Raw genomic sequence first — 16,808 nt, 5'->3', positions numbered from 1 at the left:
AAGGAGAAAAAAAGATACAAGTTCTGGATGCTCTTGGTTGTGGGTTGAGGTTCCGAGGAATATAATTTATGTCCATAGAAAAGTAGGTTTTGAGAAGAAAAGAGGCAGAGCTGCCAGTGAGTTAAAAATGAGGTTCCCAGGGACTTCCCTGGTGGCCCAGTGGACAAGACTCCGCACTCCCAATGCAGGGGGCCCACGTTCGATCCCTGGTCAGGGAACTAGATCATGCATGCTGCAACTAAGAATTTGCATGCCACAACTAAGGAGCCTGCATGCCGCAACTAAGACCGCGTGCAACCAAATAAATAAATATTTTTTTAAAAATGAGGTTCCCAGATTTAGGAATATGTTTCAAAAGGAATACAAATGGTTAGTTGGAGGCAACCATTCTGAGAAACAAAACTATCCACTCAACAAACTATGGATTAGGTCACTGTCATAAACTCTTTCACTAAACATGTTTTACTGTAGTCTACTGATTATTGTTTTAATAGAAAGTAATAGGAAAATGATATTCAAAATACCTTCATAACCAACTTTACTGTACAGCACATGCAAACAGAACTGGGGCAAAAACAGGAAACGCCTTTAGCCAAACTTTATGTCCCAATGTTGTAGGACTGTCGATAAAGATAATATTTGTTGATTAAAGCAGAACCAGAAGTGCTTTCATCTGTGAAGATGCTACCCAAGGCTTGTGTCTTGCTCAGATTGGACAGATCATTTGTATGTCCATGAAACTGAGAACATTACGTCTTCCTGATAAGCAATAACGGCTTTACTAAGCGAAGGAGCTCTTAGGTCAAACCTATGATTACATTTGACCAGAAGAAGTGTGACCATGATTTTAATTAATGATTTGGCTTAAGTAGCTGTTTCTTATGTATAGAAATTGGTGTAAGTGTGCTCTCTTTATCTGTGGTAGCTAATATATACAGCTACATAAGCATTTCTCAGTTACAATTTTTGCTTTCAGAGGTAAGTGACAGAGTGAAAGAAAAAAAAAACCCAAACAGGTGCACACACACGTTAAAATCAACAGAATCTCTGACTACTCCTGTGTCCACCAGATCCAGATTCACTGACCTGATCACTCAGCTGCCAATGCTTGGTCCGTAAGATTATGAAGTAGGGATGCTTGGGTCGTTACCCTAGGAAGGCACTTGAAAGGACTGGGAATGGCCTTGTTTCCTCAAAGTGCTTTGCATAATCTTGGATCCTAGTTGCATTTTTAATTTGTTGGGGCAATTTTGAGTTGGTTTTGTCTTGAAAGCCTCTCAAGGATATTTTTAAAAGAGCCATATTAGAGTAGTTTCATTTGTAGCAAGCCCAAAGACAAAACAATTAAGAGTATTAGGATGATGAATGAAATTCAAGGCTATCAATCAAAGTGAACTGTAAACTACAATTTTATAAAAAAGTTGAAAAGCAAATAATTATTGAAAGATATGTACACTGCTTTAAAGGGTAGTTCCAATAAAATCAGGTTCTAACCTCAACCCCCCAAAGAGAAGAATAATAGAAGTCTGCTAACACAAGTTGTTAATTAATTAATCAGATGGGAAATACACAAAGATGCACCTGGTCCCATGAAGCAAGTAATCCTAATAGATCCTTATCAAAAAGTCCAAACTAAAAAAAATTTACTTATTTCAATTTCTGGTTAGAATGGATTCTGTGAACATTGTGAGTCATTAAAGCAAGATGACATTGATTAATAAATATTTACTGAGCATTTGCTATATGTCAGGCTCTGAAGATACAAAAAGAATTAATACACAATCCCACAATCCTTGACCTCAAGGAGTCTTCAGCCTAGTGAGAGAGAGCAAGAATGGAAACTAAATACTGTGATGTCAACTGTCAAATGTTTTTACTGGAGCATAGAGGAGGGAGGAATAAGAATAAGTCTCGCTGATTTTTTGGATTTCAGAAATGAGAAATGAAATGTAACATAACATTTTTGGCTTGAGTAAGCTGGTGGATAGAGATGCCATTCTCTAAGAAAGAATATAAGTGGGAGGGAAAGATGATGAGTTCAATTCTGGATAAAGTTCTGGAAGCTGTCCTAATCAGGGGAGGTTTAGAGAGAGGCATGGGTTGGAGGTGAGGATTGGCGCATCCCTAGCATTTAGGGAGTAGTTGAAATATTGGAAATAGATTCTTTCCTAGTGAATATAAGAAGAGGTCAAATATAGAACTCATTGGGAGCTAGCATTTAGGGCAGTAATTGGCTGCACATTGGAATAGACTGGGAACCTTTAAAAAATAGTGATAGCTAGGTCTCATTCGAAGATATCTGACTTAATTGGTCTGGGATAGGACTTGAGCACTGGGATTTTACCCAAGTGATTCAAATATGTAGCCAGGGTTAAGAACCACTGATTTATGGGCTGGTGCAGGAAGAGTAAAGGAGGAAGCCATCAAAGAGCTAGAGAAACAGAAAGTGTGTTGGAGATGACAAAAGAGGGATTTTCCAGAAACAGGAATCTGTCAACAGGGTTGACAATAATGTGGAGACTAAAATGTTTCTGATACTAATGACTGATGAGATTAAGTAGGGCCCTTCCAGTAGCCAGATACTATGGACTCAATGTACCCAGGCGGGGAAGAAATCAATACTTTACAGTGAATGTTGAATATGTTTTCAAGGAGCCTGGCTATGAAGGGAAGAGAGAGGGCCATGGCTACAGACATAGCAGGCTGGAGAAGGGCTCTGTTTTTAAAGACTTTAAAAGATTTCATCATATAACTAGGCCAAAGGATGGCACTACTGGAGAGGAGTGGAGAAGGGGTAGAGGGAGAGGGTGAGAGAATGAGTATGTGATGAACAAGAATCTGGGGTAGATGAGAGCTGTGCAAACACAGATAAAATCTTAAATTTATGTCCCTTTTTTGACCTAAGACATGTCACAATCCAAACATTTTTTGTGCAACCACTGTTTTCAAAATGCGATCTCAAAGTAAATTTGCAATAAGGCTAAATATTTTGAATCAAAGGAGGTTCATGTACCTCTAATTTATCTCAAATTTAAACAAAAACCTCAGTTTTAATCAGTAAGCACAAAACAATTCTATATTATTTAAAGGAGAAATAGCACACTAAATGTTATAAAATACGACTATTTCTTTTAGACTTGATTAACTAAATAATTTTAACACTAACGTTTTGCCAAATGCAATTCAAGTGAGTTTCTGACTTCTGAAGCTGAATCATTATTACACACTGTACCGTGACAAAATTACCGTTTCATGGCATTTACATCAAATCCATTATCTTGCATTCTGCTGCCTAGCAACTGGAATTCTGAAGTTTAATGCATTTTAGATGGATATTTACATTTCAAACAGAATTTCAGCTATGCAGTCTACAGAAAGAGAAAGAGCTAGACACATCTGCTTACTTAAATTTCCAAAGGAAGCTTCTTTGTTTGCAAGGGCTCAGACCTGCTAAGTTTTGGAGAAGAGTCCAGTGAGTTTTGATGGAGGACGCTCAGCACCACGTATCAAGACACACTAAATTCCTACCAGCTTTTTGCCTTGTTTTTGTTTTCATAATGAGCATGGAGAAAAGGAAATCTTTTTTTGGTCTTTATTAAACGTTTCAGGCTTTAAAGCTATGATTTAGATCCTGCTTCATAGCACAATTCTCCACAGAACACGCACACTGCATGCATCTATACTATATATAACAAAGCACCTCAACTTACCTGTTCCCAGGCGAACACATGTTGATTGAAATAAAACTGAATTTGTTCATTTGCAATGTTAATGCACAGCTGCTCAAAGGAATTTCTTTTGAAATTTTCAAAGCCAAATATATCCAGAATGCCAATGCTTAGCTCATCATCATTCCCACTGGAAGATTGAAGAGGCATTATTTTGAGTTCTTATTTATCTTCTTAGGAGGTAATTCAAAGCAGCGTATCTCAGAGTCACTTTTGTGATTTAGCTAAGAAACTACTACCAGGACATAGAGTGAAAATTTTCTTTTCTTTTTTTTTTTTTTTTTAAATTTTTTTTTAACATCTTTATTGGAGTATAATTGCTTTACAATGGTGTGTTAGTTTCTGCTTTAAAACAAAGTGGGGGCTTCCCTGGTGGCGCAGTGGTTGAGAATCTGCCTGCCAATGCAGGGGACACGGGTTCGAGCCCTGGTCTGGGAAGATCCCACATGCCGCGGAGCAACTAGGCCCGTGAGCCACAACTACTGAGCCTGCGCGTCTGGAGCCTGCGCTCCGCAACAAGAGAGGCCGCGATGGTGAGAGGCCCGCGCACCGTGATGAAGAGTGGCTCCCGCTTGCCGCAACTAGAGAAAGCCCTCGCACAGAAACGAAGACCCAACACAGCCAAAAATAAATATAAAAATAATAATAATAATAAATAAATAAATAAGATGTAAGTCCCCAGTGGTAAAAATGCTATTAAAGAAAAAACAAAAAACAAAGTGAATCAGCTATACATATACATATATCCCCATATCTCCTCCCTCTTGGGTCTCCCTCCCACCCTCCCTATCTCACCCCTCTAGGTGGTCACAAAGCACCGAGCTGATCTTCCTGTGCTATGTGGCTGCTTCCCACTAGCTCTCTATTTTACAGTTGGTAGTGTATATATGTCCATGTGAAAATTTTCTTAATTGAAAAAGTTTCCCTCCACAGAACATTAACTACGTAGCATTCATTTTAATATGTAGACAGTACAATATTTTCCTTGTACTACAGAAACTACTCCTAGAGCGAGTCATGAATCACAGGGAAATCCTAGCCAGCGCTCAGAATATAGTATGAATATGTTCAGTAAAAACCGTACCAGAAAAGCAAAAATTCTGTGAAAGAGTATTTAGTCTCTCATTTTAGGACAATTAAAACATCCTGCTAAAAATATTTTACTTATTTTAAAGAACTGTTATTTGGTTTTTAATTATCCACTCATAATTTTTAATATGGGATGAACAGTAACCTGGAGAAAGATGTAAATATATATGAATTTATATCATGATGAAATACTTTAAAATACAATTAAATACTATTTTACAATTCAATATTCCAGATGCAGTTTTTCCCCTGCTCCTCCACAATGGTTACCTCTGTTCACTAATTTTGAGGGAGAGAGAGTTAAGAACGTTATTCCTCCATGTTCTTAACTCTCTTGGATAGTCTGAATGATACTATGGTGTGGTGTGTATTTTAGTGGAAAAATAACAGTGAATTACACGCCTGAAATGTATATGAAATGGTCTTTTACGCTTAGTAAGCAAGTGTGAAAGAGGTGATCTTAAGGTAGGAATCCACCATATTTTTCACATACAAATTTCTAAAGATTATATAATTTACAGGAGAACAAAGCTTTGGATGTAAATGTAAGGATATATCTCGGCACAATCCCTGGTGTACAGAGAGCACTCAACGGTGGCTGCGATTTCAGATAAGGTACTAGACAGGCCGGAGACTTAAGTTACATCTTGCATCTGTTATGGTCAGATAACACTACTGTTCACATCTTGCTCTATCACTTATTAGCTATCTAGAGCATTTCTTAACCAAATTTCATTGAAGATCACATGTACCCCTGCTGGGTTATAATGAGAGTTAAACTATGAAAAGAAAGTTTTCCTTTGCCTTGAAAATTTAATTCAATCCCTCAAAACAAAGACAAAGAACTGCTGAACAGAGATTCTCTACAAGTATAAAACGGTATATGCTTCACAGTACACCTTCTAATTAAAAGAACATATAAATTGACAGTAAGAAGTCACACTAAAAAATCACTTTCTATTATGTTTAGTCATATTGCTACAGTTTCTGTGTTCCAGCAGTTTTAAAGTTTTATAGCTACCTGATGCAATGAAGTGGCACCATTAGGAAATAAAGCAGAGCTTAAACTAGAAACAAAACTTGAATAATTAAATGACACCAATTAGAAACATTTTCAAAGGGACTCACAGATAAATCAGTAAATTAGAAAACAGATTTACATCACCTGACATTTGAGGAACAAGTTCTATAAAGTTTTTTACCTGGGTGATGCGTTGTGCTTCAATAAGCTGTTAATGCAATTGACTATCCAACTAAACAGGCGTCCATATAAAGTTTTCGCCGTCGCATCCCTGACGTCAGTAGCTTTCTCTACAGTATTGGGTCGTATGATGGTTTCTCCTCTAGTGACCACACAGTGGGAGGTGAGAGCTTCTTGTAGCTCATCTGCTTGAATGCAAAGCAAAGAAGCAGCTAAAAATAAATAAACGTGTTGTTAGAAGATATTATGACAATGAAGTCGTTTCCCAGAGAATGAAAATGTCTTAATTCACCTTCTTCAAATGACATGAAATAAACATGTGAAGGTTTTATAATATAAAAAGAATATCCTATTCAATAGGAGCCCTATGTTTCTTCTTGATCATCTTTCTCCGCTTATCTCGACTGGTCAGCTATAGGCTGTTGTATAATACAGCGCAACCCAAACTGAGCTGGCTGACAGAGTGACCCTCCACACAAACCAGTGGTTGTTTAGGTGATGCCAAACACAATTTCACTGAATTATGTTAAAATATTTAAAAACATAATGAACAGTTTTGCTATCATTTGGATGCCATTATTATAGACACATTTTCAAAACATGGAAATTAATTGTAAAGTTACCTAGACTTCAGGGATATACCCAAACAAATGCATTTTAAGTAACTTTTGCAATATGGAAACAAACAAGCATAAAACATCTTGACATTCATATACTTTTTAATCATACTACTATTTTTCAGTTACATATGTCAATGACTAAAGTTTGTTAAAACTTATTGCCCGAATATTTAATATTTAATTAAATATCACAGGTAATTTTAACTCAGTGAACAAAACTCATTTTTGAATATAATAAACATCCTTAACCCAAACTATTACATGACAGATAGGCTAATTTCTCAAATCAGTCGTTCTCCTTTTAAAATATTTTGAACATTTTAAATTTAGTTTTAGCACTTGGGACAAGATATTTCTTGGTTATGTTGCTAAAATTGTTGAACCTTATTTAAACAAAATTATTTTTTCACAATGTAGAAGTAATATAAGCTTAATACAGAAATCCTACCTTCAGAGAAAACATTCTGAGTTTCTTTCCTTCTAGGCATGTTTATTACCACTATTCTGCACATACATTTTATCTTAATATCTTTAAGCGTTTCCCATTTTGTTGAATACTGTTCGTTAATATAATTTTAATTTGCTGCATAATATTCTGACATATATCATAACATATCAATTTTTAAATTGTTGGATGTTTAGGTTGCTTCCATATATTCACAATTGTAAAGAATGCTAGGATGAATACTTTGGGCATGAATCTGTGTTTCTGTCTTGTATTATTTTCTTAGCATAAACTGCCTAAATTCAGCAATTGGTTGAGTATATAAACACTTCTAAGCCTTTTGATATATACTATTTAGCTGCTCTTCAAAAACTCTGAACCAACTGTACTCCTATCATCCAAATGAAAGTTAAATAATTTCAACACAATTTCATGGACACCAGGGGTTATTATTTTAAAAAAGAATGCTTTCTTCTTTCAATTTGTTTTTGACTCCTAGCAAAGCTGAATACTTTCTTCTTTTCATATTTTTATTAGTGATTTGTGGCTCTTACTTTGTAAACTGCCACATTTTCATTGATTTTCATTTTCTTATTTTGTAAACTGCCTCTTTTTCATTGATATAGTCATCTCTTCCTAATCAATTTATAAGAGTTTAAAGAGAATAATGCTTTGATATATATGTTGCAAGTATTTTCCCTCATTTTTCATTTGCATTGCAATTTAATTTATTTTCCTTTTTTTGGTATGAAAGCTTTAATTTTTATGTAGTCAAATATCCACTTAAAAAACTATTTCTGCTCTTGGTTTTCTGCACATAAAGTCCTTCAAGTCTTTTCTCATCTCAGGATTATATAAATGCATTTTTCCCTGTACATTTATGTATGTATGTATTTATTTACTTATTTGCATTTAAACTGATAGACATTTGGAATACACTTTGGTATATGGTGTATGAGAAGGATTCAAACTCCCCCTCCTCCAAATGGTCAGCCAGTTGCTTGTCCCTACAACACTGATTCCCTAGTGATTTGTAATGCCTTTCTGGTAATTCTACTTCGTTCTGTTTCTGAATAATGTCTCCTATTGACTGGTATGTCTATTTCTATTCCCCCATTATTCATTCATTTGACATATATCTATTTATTGAACATCTACTACATGCCAGGCGTTTTACCTGGGGATATACTGCTAAGTAGAACCCCTTTTAAGACAAAGTTCTCTTCTTGATGGTCTTTATCCAGAGGGAATGAGAAGCTAATCAAGAAGAACAAGTGGGAAGATAGAGGGAGGGGGAGAAGCAGAGGGACAAGGAGGGGGAGAGGAAGACTGAGAGACACCACGGATACATGTGTTAAGTGGTTCCTGAATGAACTGTGGAGGACAACCTGGAAAAGTTCAAGAATTAATGTGGAATGAACAACTGGGTGGTCACTTAGTTCAGGTGAGAGGTGATGTGTCTTGGATGAGAATAATGATGATGGAGAGAAAGACAAGAGGTCATATTTGGGAGAGAGTTTTGGGATAGAATGGACAAAACTGGTGCCTGATTGAAACCATGCACCTGTAAAATCATCTGGAAACATGGCCCTGGTTTGGAGATAATTCCTTGTAACTTTAATTACAAATCACTTTAATGTAAATTAGTAAAATTTCTATTTTCCGTGAGTGCTTTAATTAATTTTAACTATATTCATATTAATATTAACCTTCTGTGACCCATATGACTGTCTCCTGCTATACGGAAATGGGTTGCCAATCATCAAAATCATTTTTCAGTTTGGTAGTTTCTAAGTGTACTCAGATTTACGACATAGCTCTATTGCGACTCATTCTGTTGGTTGCTGATAACTCTTGTAATTACGATCAGATGGTGAGGTTTGAATCTTATCATTGGCGTTTTCTGGCTATTCCTTCCACTTCTGATAACCTAATATCTTATGTGCCAATTAAGTTTTCTTTATATATGAAAAGCCAGAACAGGTTTCCCGGTACCTGCCAATCATTACATGCCAACCTCAGACGCTTGTTCTGCTGTAGTACCAAGCTGGTGGGATGGAGATGATGGGGATTTGGGGACAGATCCAGACCAGGGTGGTTTGGCATCTGGCCCTCTGAAATTATCCTAAAACATCTCATTCTGTTCCTGAGTAAGTATAAATCAGAAAAAAATATATAAACAAAATTTTATAACATTATTTCCTGTGTTATGAATGACACTTTAACAAATCTGGGATTGTGGAGGAGTATGACAATACTAAAAATAAAAATCAGGGTATATTCTAAATTAAAAAGCTTTGCCACTGGACGGTATCAGTGAGAAACCTTAAATGATTGAAATAATTCATCAAACTCTGCCAGTAAGAGAAAAGCTGATTTGAAGCAAATACCATGATGTACTTTTCTTGCATAGAAAATGACTCCAAAATTAATCAACCCAAGATGAATGCGTATAAAACACCCATCCAGTACGAAAATAAATATTCAGATCTTTATTACTTATAAAATGATAGAGATGCCAAATTGTTATCACAATAACAACTTTAACTCTTTTTCAGATCAGTTTGCTAAATTTTAATTACGCTTTCTGTGTTTTTACATTGAAATGTAAATAGCTCCTAAAATAATCATGAAAGCCTAGCCTTTCTACAGTAATTAGTTGATTTGTAGGCATGAAGATCTGTTTTAAATAGTGGACTTTGAAAACTTCATTTGACGCAAATTGAATCTGAGTATTCGTTTTTAGGATTCCATAAAAGTACAACTGCTTGAAGTTACCCCTATGTGACACTTTCAGTATGTCATCAGACTTTTTTTAGGAGTTCAGTTTTGAATGCAAGATAATAAAACTCACAGTTCTCCAGAGCTGCATGATTAGAAATGTGGCTCTTGTCAATCTGGTGCTCGGTTGCCACAGAAGAAAATTCAATGTTTCCAACGTTCAGGATTGCAGCCAGTATACTGTATACACTTCCAAGTTGCTGAAACACAGCACAGAAATATTAGCATCATTCTCCCCTTGAGTACAGCAAGGCAGTGACTGTGGCTGCCGACAGATGGGGAAGAATCTTTAGGCTCCAGCATAACAAGATCATCCCACAGACTATAGTGTCAAACCAAGAGAAGTCAACTGGCTTCCTTGGTCCTCTCATTCTCTTCATCATCGATGTTGGCTGAATTATGACATTCAAGAATTGTAACTTTTTATGTATGTTGAATGAAGACAACTAGGTATCAAATTATCCTTTTTAAATTATTATCAAATGACTAACTAAAAGGGACTTTTATGCCCCTCCCACCCTGACTAAAACCAATTTTTAAAAATAAAGTGTTTCATAGAATTCAACACTGTGTGATGCTTTAAATACTTTAAAATTTACTTCACAAATATTATTTGATCACAACTGAAGCCATAACTGATAATCCAAAGAAAATGTACTAGCTTGTGATTTTAGAGTGTTATAAGAAATGTAAGCAAAATTAAAGCAGGAGAAAAAAAAAAGGCATTCTCATCTTAGACAAAAGACTTATGACTTTGTGCAAAGGGAAACAAATCAAATTCCTGTCATGACACGATAAAAACTGCCTCTAAATGAGTTGACTCATAAAACTACTAATCATTTATTTTAAAACTGTGGCAGGAAAATGGCTTAGGAAATCATGGGTTTTGAAAAGTTTTAAGAGTTTTCCAATTTGTGTTATTTGTAGAGAATATATGATTTTGATTTGCCTGTCACTTTGCCTGGCCTGTGCTGAATCACAAATGTACAAGTAAATTGTAAACCCCGAAGTATTTAAAAGGAAACCTACACCATGGGTGCTGTTGACACCAACCGGAGAAAGACAAGGGGGGAGAGAGAGAATGAGAGAGAAAGCGAGAGAGAGAGAGAGAGAGAGAGACACTCTCTGTATTGGAAAGTCACCAAAATTGTGCAGCCGTAAAATGTGTAGGCAGCAAGCTGTGATTAAAGGATGTGAAAATCAAGCCATTTAACTTGATTGTACAAGTTGCCTCTTTCCAAACTGAAACTGAAGCAGCTATGGACAAAAGACATATCCAAACAAGCCAGTGAGATGACATTAAAAAAAATCACGAGTGGGATAAAAAGGAAGTAAACACCCACTCAGTTTAATTCCACTGTCTCTAAAGCGGGACAGTCTGCCCTGTTAACTCTCTGAGGCTCTGCTTTTAGGGGTGGAGACCAGCACATTCTAGGAGAGCCACCTTGAACTGGACTAAAAGTCTTCACAAAATATTTAGCAGTGATTGTGCTTCAGCTCCAGAAACAGATGTTATGTTTTCCTTTATCCTAAGCTATTATGTTTGGATGTTCAGTAAACACTGAATATGTTTAAATTTGGAACATACAGTCTTACATAAATGAAATATGTTTGTCACTAGATGTTAACTGCTAGACTGGTTTCATTTTAATGTGACTAAACATTGCCCTACCAGGCAATGGAAAGCAGTTGAGGCAAATATAAGTGAAACATTGCCTCTGACGACTGGGACTTGGAAGTAATAAACAAACCAGTTAAAAATGGTTCCCTACTTCTAAGATAGCAGCCTCTGGGGGAAGGAACTGGTAAGAAGATAAGCTCTTCCGATGACGTAAAGCAGGGAAAAGAACTACAAAGGGGCCCAGCCCCAGGTCGGCAGCAGGAGCTGCTTGCCTGGCGTACAACATGCTTCCAGTTTGTAGGGTGCTCTGAGGTCCAATGAACCTCTCCCGTCTTCCCCCAACCAGGCAACCAATAGAACCAGACTGCAGTCCAAAGGGGCATCTACCACTAGCAACATTCATTGTAGGACCAAGGATTGGAGACAGGAGTGGATGCTGTGTTTTTCTTTATTCACCGCATCCCTTTCTGCTTTAAGAGCCAGGATATCCGCTAGTGCTTAAATCAACTTGTCTCCATAGGTACAGGCTGTGGGTGACGGCAGGGTTGGAGGGAGGTTAGGGAGAGGGAAAGTGATGCAACAGACGGGAGGAGGCTGATCTGAATTTGAATTTTGGCAAACAGAAGTGAGGAAGATGAACCGAAAGCAGCCACAACCAGGAAGGGCTTGGGGTGCGGTAGAGTTAAGTTTAACTAGCATCATGCCAGCCTGCTGGAGCAGCAAATATCCTATTTTTACTCCTGATGCGGCTAAGCTGGGTTTTATATTGTGCTCAAACATTCACGGGGGAACAAGATCTTGGTCCTTTGAGCCAGAATGAGAGCAAAAGACCCAGGTGGTCACCAACGATGCATGGAACCTCAGAATTAGAGCATATGAACGGGACTAAGTCTGGAACAGGGTGGCATGTGGAATCACCCGGAGTGTCTCCCATGGCTTGTCTGAAATCTCTGGGTGGCAGTCATAGGTCACTTGGAATATGGCTGAAACTCATGCCATCCAAGTCAGGGACTTCCTCTCCCAGAGCTGAACCAATTCCATACACACTGCACTAGTAATAACAGTATCTATTTTATTAGGAAATGTATTAGGGTCATCTCTGGCTCCAAACGGTAGAGTTCAGATTGGTATTGTTCCCAAAATGTAGCCAGGTAAGGTTGACAGCAGTTTTCAGTGTCATATGATGTCCGCCACCCAGACCTCATGGCTAAAAAAAGAGCACATACCACTCCACTCTTCACATGAGATATCCACAGTAAGTTCTATAAGCTGAGTACTCTCTCAGTTGTTCAACTCCTGTCCTCATCATTTTTCTCCCAACTCTCCAGCAAAGGCTTTTACTGACCCAGCAAACTGTCCTGTCCTCATACATCAATCCAGTCGCCCGCCAACCTTTGCTGCTGCTGCCACTTCTTGTTCTTCTCCTCCTCCTCCCCCTCCTCCTCTTTTTCTTCTTCTTTTTCTTTTGTGAGAGTGCAGTAGGGGAATAAGATTTGTATACTGGCCCTTTAAGAACCATGCATTTGTCTCACCTGCAGAAAGTTCTTCATAGTAATGTATTACAGCTAAGAGCAAAGTCTGCAAGCTTCCCTAAAAACCCTCAGAAATCTTAACAAACAATGGATTCTTTTTTTCCATTTTACAGCCTAAAGCTATTTAATGCATCAACAGAAAGAAGGTCCGAATCATCTCCTTTCTGCCTAGAGACCACAGAACCACTGAGTTTCCTGATTTGAGCTGCAGTTTATAGAGTGGACAGCCAAAGTTCCAGCCAGGGTCCATGAATCTACGGAAAGAATGCATCATTCAGAAATAAAGATGGTCAAGCTGGAGCCTCTACTTCTAAATCAAAAAGTTACTCAACTTTACCTCAAGACTTCCTGTGAGTAGAGTATTTGCCTAAGGATGCATTCAACCCTGGCTTGCCCATGAGTCTACAGTAATGCTTCTCTCTCTGGTCCATATAATTGTCCGCCTTCTGGCAAAAACTGGAAAGTCATGGTAATAATTCTTCTCTGGTCCCCAGAGGAGTTATTTTGTTTCAGTTGGTCCTGAGAGCAGCCTGCCAGGTCCCCTATGGCTCCTACAGCTCTCACCCACCCCTCCCCACAACCAGTTCATACATCTAGAAACTTAGTAGCAAAGCTTATTCAGAACTCAAGAATTTAGAGTCCTAAATTCTGGGGCTGTAAAGGCAGCCAGGTAGGGAGCCTCTCCATCAAATCTGAATTCCTCTTGGCTACGGAGAAAGCCCACACCAGAAAAATTAATTCTAAAAGTTGAAATGTTTCCTGATGGACAAAGATTACCCTGGTTTACTTAAACCTCTCCTGAAGGTCCTAATTTCAAGGCAAAAAAAAAGTCATTCATCTGTCCTGCTTCTCCAACCTCACCCAGCTGGCAGAGATCACACCTCATTCCCTAAGGTCAAGGTCTTAAGAATACTTCCCCTCAGGCCTGCAGCAAGGACACCCAAGGTGAAGTCAAAGACTTTCAAAGAGAAGTCAAGACCGGGAGACCACCCGTCGTCAGAGCTGTCAACAGCAGAGGATCCGTATTTGGAGAAAATGCACTTAGCAGCAAACTTTTCTCTATTCTGAGAACAGGTACAGCTTTAGAAGTATTACTTTCTGGTGAGCAAATGCATCAAATGGACAAAAGGTTACCGCTGACAGCCTTCCATTTTAGAAGGGAGGCAACAGTGCCTGAAAAACACGCTACAAAATTAGATTCAATAACCTCACTGCACATAATTTGAATGATTCTTGTCAAGTTTCACTTTTATCAGCATCTCTACATTTTACATCCTACTGATAAAATTTTCCAAACTTTTGGAGAAGAATCAGGTATTATTTTTAGCTCAGGCTCTTAGTAGAGATTTGATAACCCAAGAAATTTCAGTAAACTTCTTAAGCAGACACACTAACAGTTTCAAGTTGCAGGAGTATCATTTATGAAAATGAAATTAAAATCCAACAAATTGCACATTACTTTCCTGCAAGAGTTCATCTAAAAGCCTGATTCATGTTCCGAGTGAAGTGTTCTTTTTATCGTAGGACTGAATCAACACAGCAAACAGTAAACTACTAAGAGCAGAGTCTGAAAGCTTCTCTAAAAACCTTCAGGAATCCCTAGTAAACAAGACACTTCGTTATAAAAATTAAAAAAACAACCTAGGACAAAGAAAGAAATCTTTATTACTCAGGGATAAATTTATAGCCTTAAATACCTTCATTATTAAATAAGGAAAATGAAGAAACAGAGGAACCAAGTATTCTCCTTAAGAAAAAGAACAACACAAGAAACCAAATTAATATGTTAATAAAAATATTTTAAAAATGAAATCAATAATACAGATAATGTGGCTTCAAAGGATGCCATCAAAAAAGTAAAAAGACAACAAAAGAGAGAAAATTTTTGCAAATCATACGACACTTGTATCTACAATACAAAGAATTCTTACAACTCAATAATAAAAAGACAACCTAATTAAAAAATTGGCAAAGAATCTGAACAGATGTTTCTTCAAAGAAGATATGTAAATGATAAATTACATGAAAAGATAAGTACATGAAAAGAAGTTCAGCATCATAAGCCTTTAGGGAAATGCAAACCAAAACCACAGTGACACACCACATCACACCCACTAGAATGGCTATAAACAGATAATAATAAGTGCTGGGGAAGATGGAGAGAAATCAGAACCTTTATACGCTGCCAGTTGGAATGTAAAATAGTGTGGCTGCTTTGGAACACAGTCTAGTAGTTCCTCAAAAGGTTAAACATAGTGTTACTCTATGACCTGGCTCTTCCACCCTTGGTATATCCTAAAGAGAAGTGAAAACTCATGTCACACAAAAACTCAGACACGGATGATCACAGCAGCATTATTGATAATGACCGAAAAGTGGAAACAATCCAAATGCCCATCACATGATGAATGGACAAATAACATGAGGTATAGCCATACAATGGAATATTATTCCTCAATAAAAAGAAATGAAGTACTGACACATGCCACAACATGGATGGACCTTGAAAACATTATGTCAAATGAGAGAAGCTGGTCACAAAGGGTGACATATTGCATCACTCAATTCATGCGAAATGTCCAGAATAAACAGATCTACAGTGATAGAAGCAGAGGTGGGATGGGAATGAGGAGGAACTGCTAATCACTAGCAGGTTTCGTTTGGAGTGAAAAATTTAGAACATGAAAATATTCTCAAAGTGATTATGGGGAAGGATGCACACCTCAGTGACTGTATTAAAAGTCATTAAAATGTACACTTTTAAATGGCTGATTTGTACAGTATGTGAATTATATCTTAATAAAGTTGTTAGAAAAAGAAAACTGCACTAAAAAAGAATGTGTGACATGATCACATTTATGCATTTACATAAAATTTTATATATATGTGGGAGATGCAAATATAAGTAAAATAGAAGATTAAGAATAGAACGAAATTCAGTTGTATCTCAAGGCCATGTTTCCTCATGTATAAAGTAAAAATTATAATTCTAGTTATTTCATAAGGTCGTTTCAGTAATTTAAAAATTATCCATGTAAAGCACTTAGCACAATATCTGACATATGGACCACTCAATAAATGCTAACTCTTACCATCAGTGAGGACAAAAAGACACTTCCTAAAGAGGTTCAAATGTCTTCCATGCTCACCTCCATTGTAAAACCGATGACTTTGAAACACTGCTCAATTAATTCATATTGGGATTTATAGAAACTATTATTCAACACGTCCTGTACTGTTCTGATGTGGTCATTTTGCAGGTATCTGGAAAAAAAAAAAAAAAGAAAGGACAGGTAAAAATCTGAAATTAAGTGAAATGAGTGATTAAGTGAAAAGTAGAAGCATTATTTACAAAAGTTCAAGCTGCTGGGTTACCTGGGAGGCTTATTTTCCGGCAATTTGTAATGGGCTAGTTTCTTCTTTTCAGCTAAACCAGCATAGATGTAGTAAAAAATATGAAAATTTTTTTCTCCACTGAAAAAAACAAGCCATTTTCAGGAAGGTGGTTAGTAAGAACATCTATTCATCGCTAAAGTTTCTTGGCAATATAATTACCAGAACGCCTGTAAGCGCCACCAAGCACTTCCCAGAACACTGGGTTCTGGCCCTCTGTGGTTGCGACCCGTCGCTCTTTTCGACCACCACTGTCAGCGGATTGCACACTCTGCTAAGCACCTGTCTGAGTCATTCAGCGGATATCTGCGTGTCCGCCAGGCATTGTTCTAGGCACGGGGAATATAGCTGGAGCAAGCAGTCAAAACGCCCTGACTTCTTGGCATTTCCATGCCAGC

General features: G+C 37.4%; 1 protein-coding gene across 1 annotated transcript in view; it reads right to left on the bottom strand.

Moving 5' to 3' along the window:
• The window catches only part of MYO3A (myosin IIIA), a 180,449-nt gene that overhangs the window by 66,886 nt on the left and 96,755 nt on the right, over window positions 1-16,808 (bottom strand). Inside the window, exons 15-19 of the mRNA XM_068545549.1 lie at window positions 16,393-16,491; window positions 16,167-16,281; window positions 9,938-10,064; window positions 6,020-6,230; window positions 3,711-3,858 (exon numbers count right to left, since the gene is read on the bottom strand). Of these exons, the coding sequence (XP_068401650.1) occupies window positions 3,711-3,858; window positions 6,020-6,230; window positions 9,938-10,064; window positions 16,167-16,281; window positions 16,393-16,491 (700 nt within the window). The remainder of the gene's footprint in view (window positions 1-3,710; window positions 3,859-6,019; window positions 6,231-9,937; window positions 10,065-16,166; window positions 16,282-16,392; window positions 16,492-16,808) is intronic.

The sequence above is a fragment of the Eschrichtius robustus genome, chromosome 1, assembly GCF_028021215.1.
Source record: "Eschrichtius robustus isolate mEscRob2 chromosome 1, mEscRob2.pri, whole genome shotgun sequence".
NCBI classification, from domain to species: Eukaryota; Metazoa; Chordata; class Mammalia; order Artiodactyla; family Eschrichtiidae; genus Eschrichtius; species Eschrichtius robustus.
This window is presented reverse-complemented; position numbering and strand designations above follow the sequence as displayed.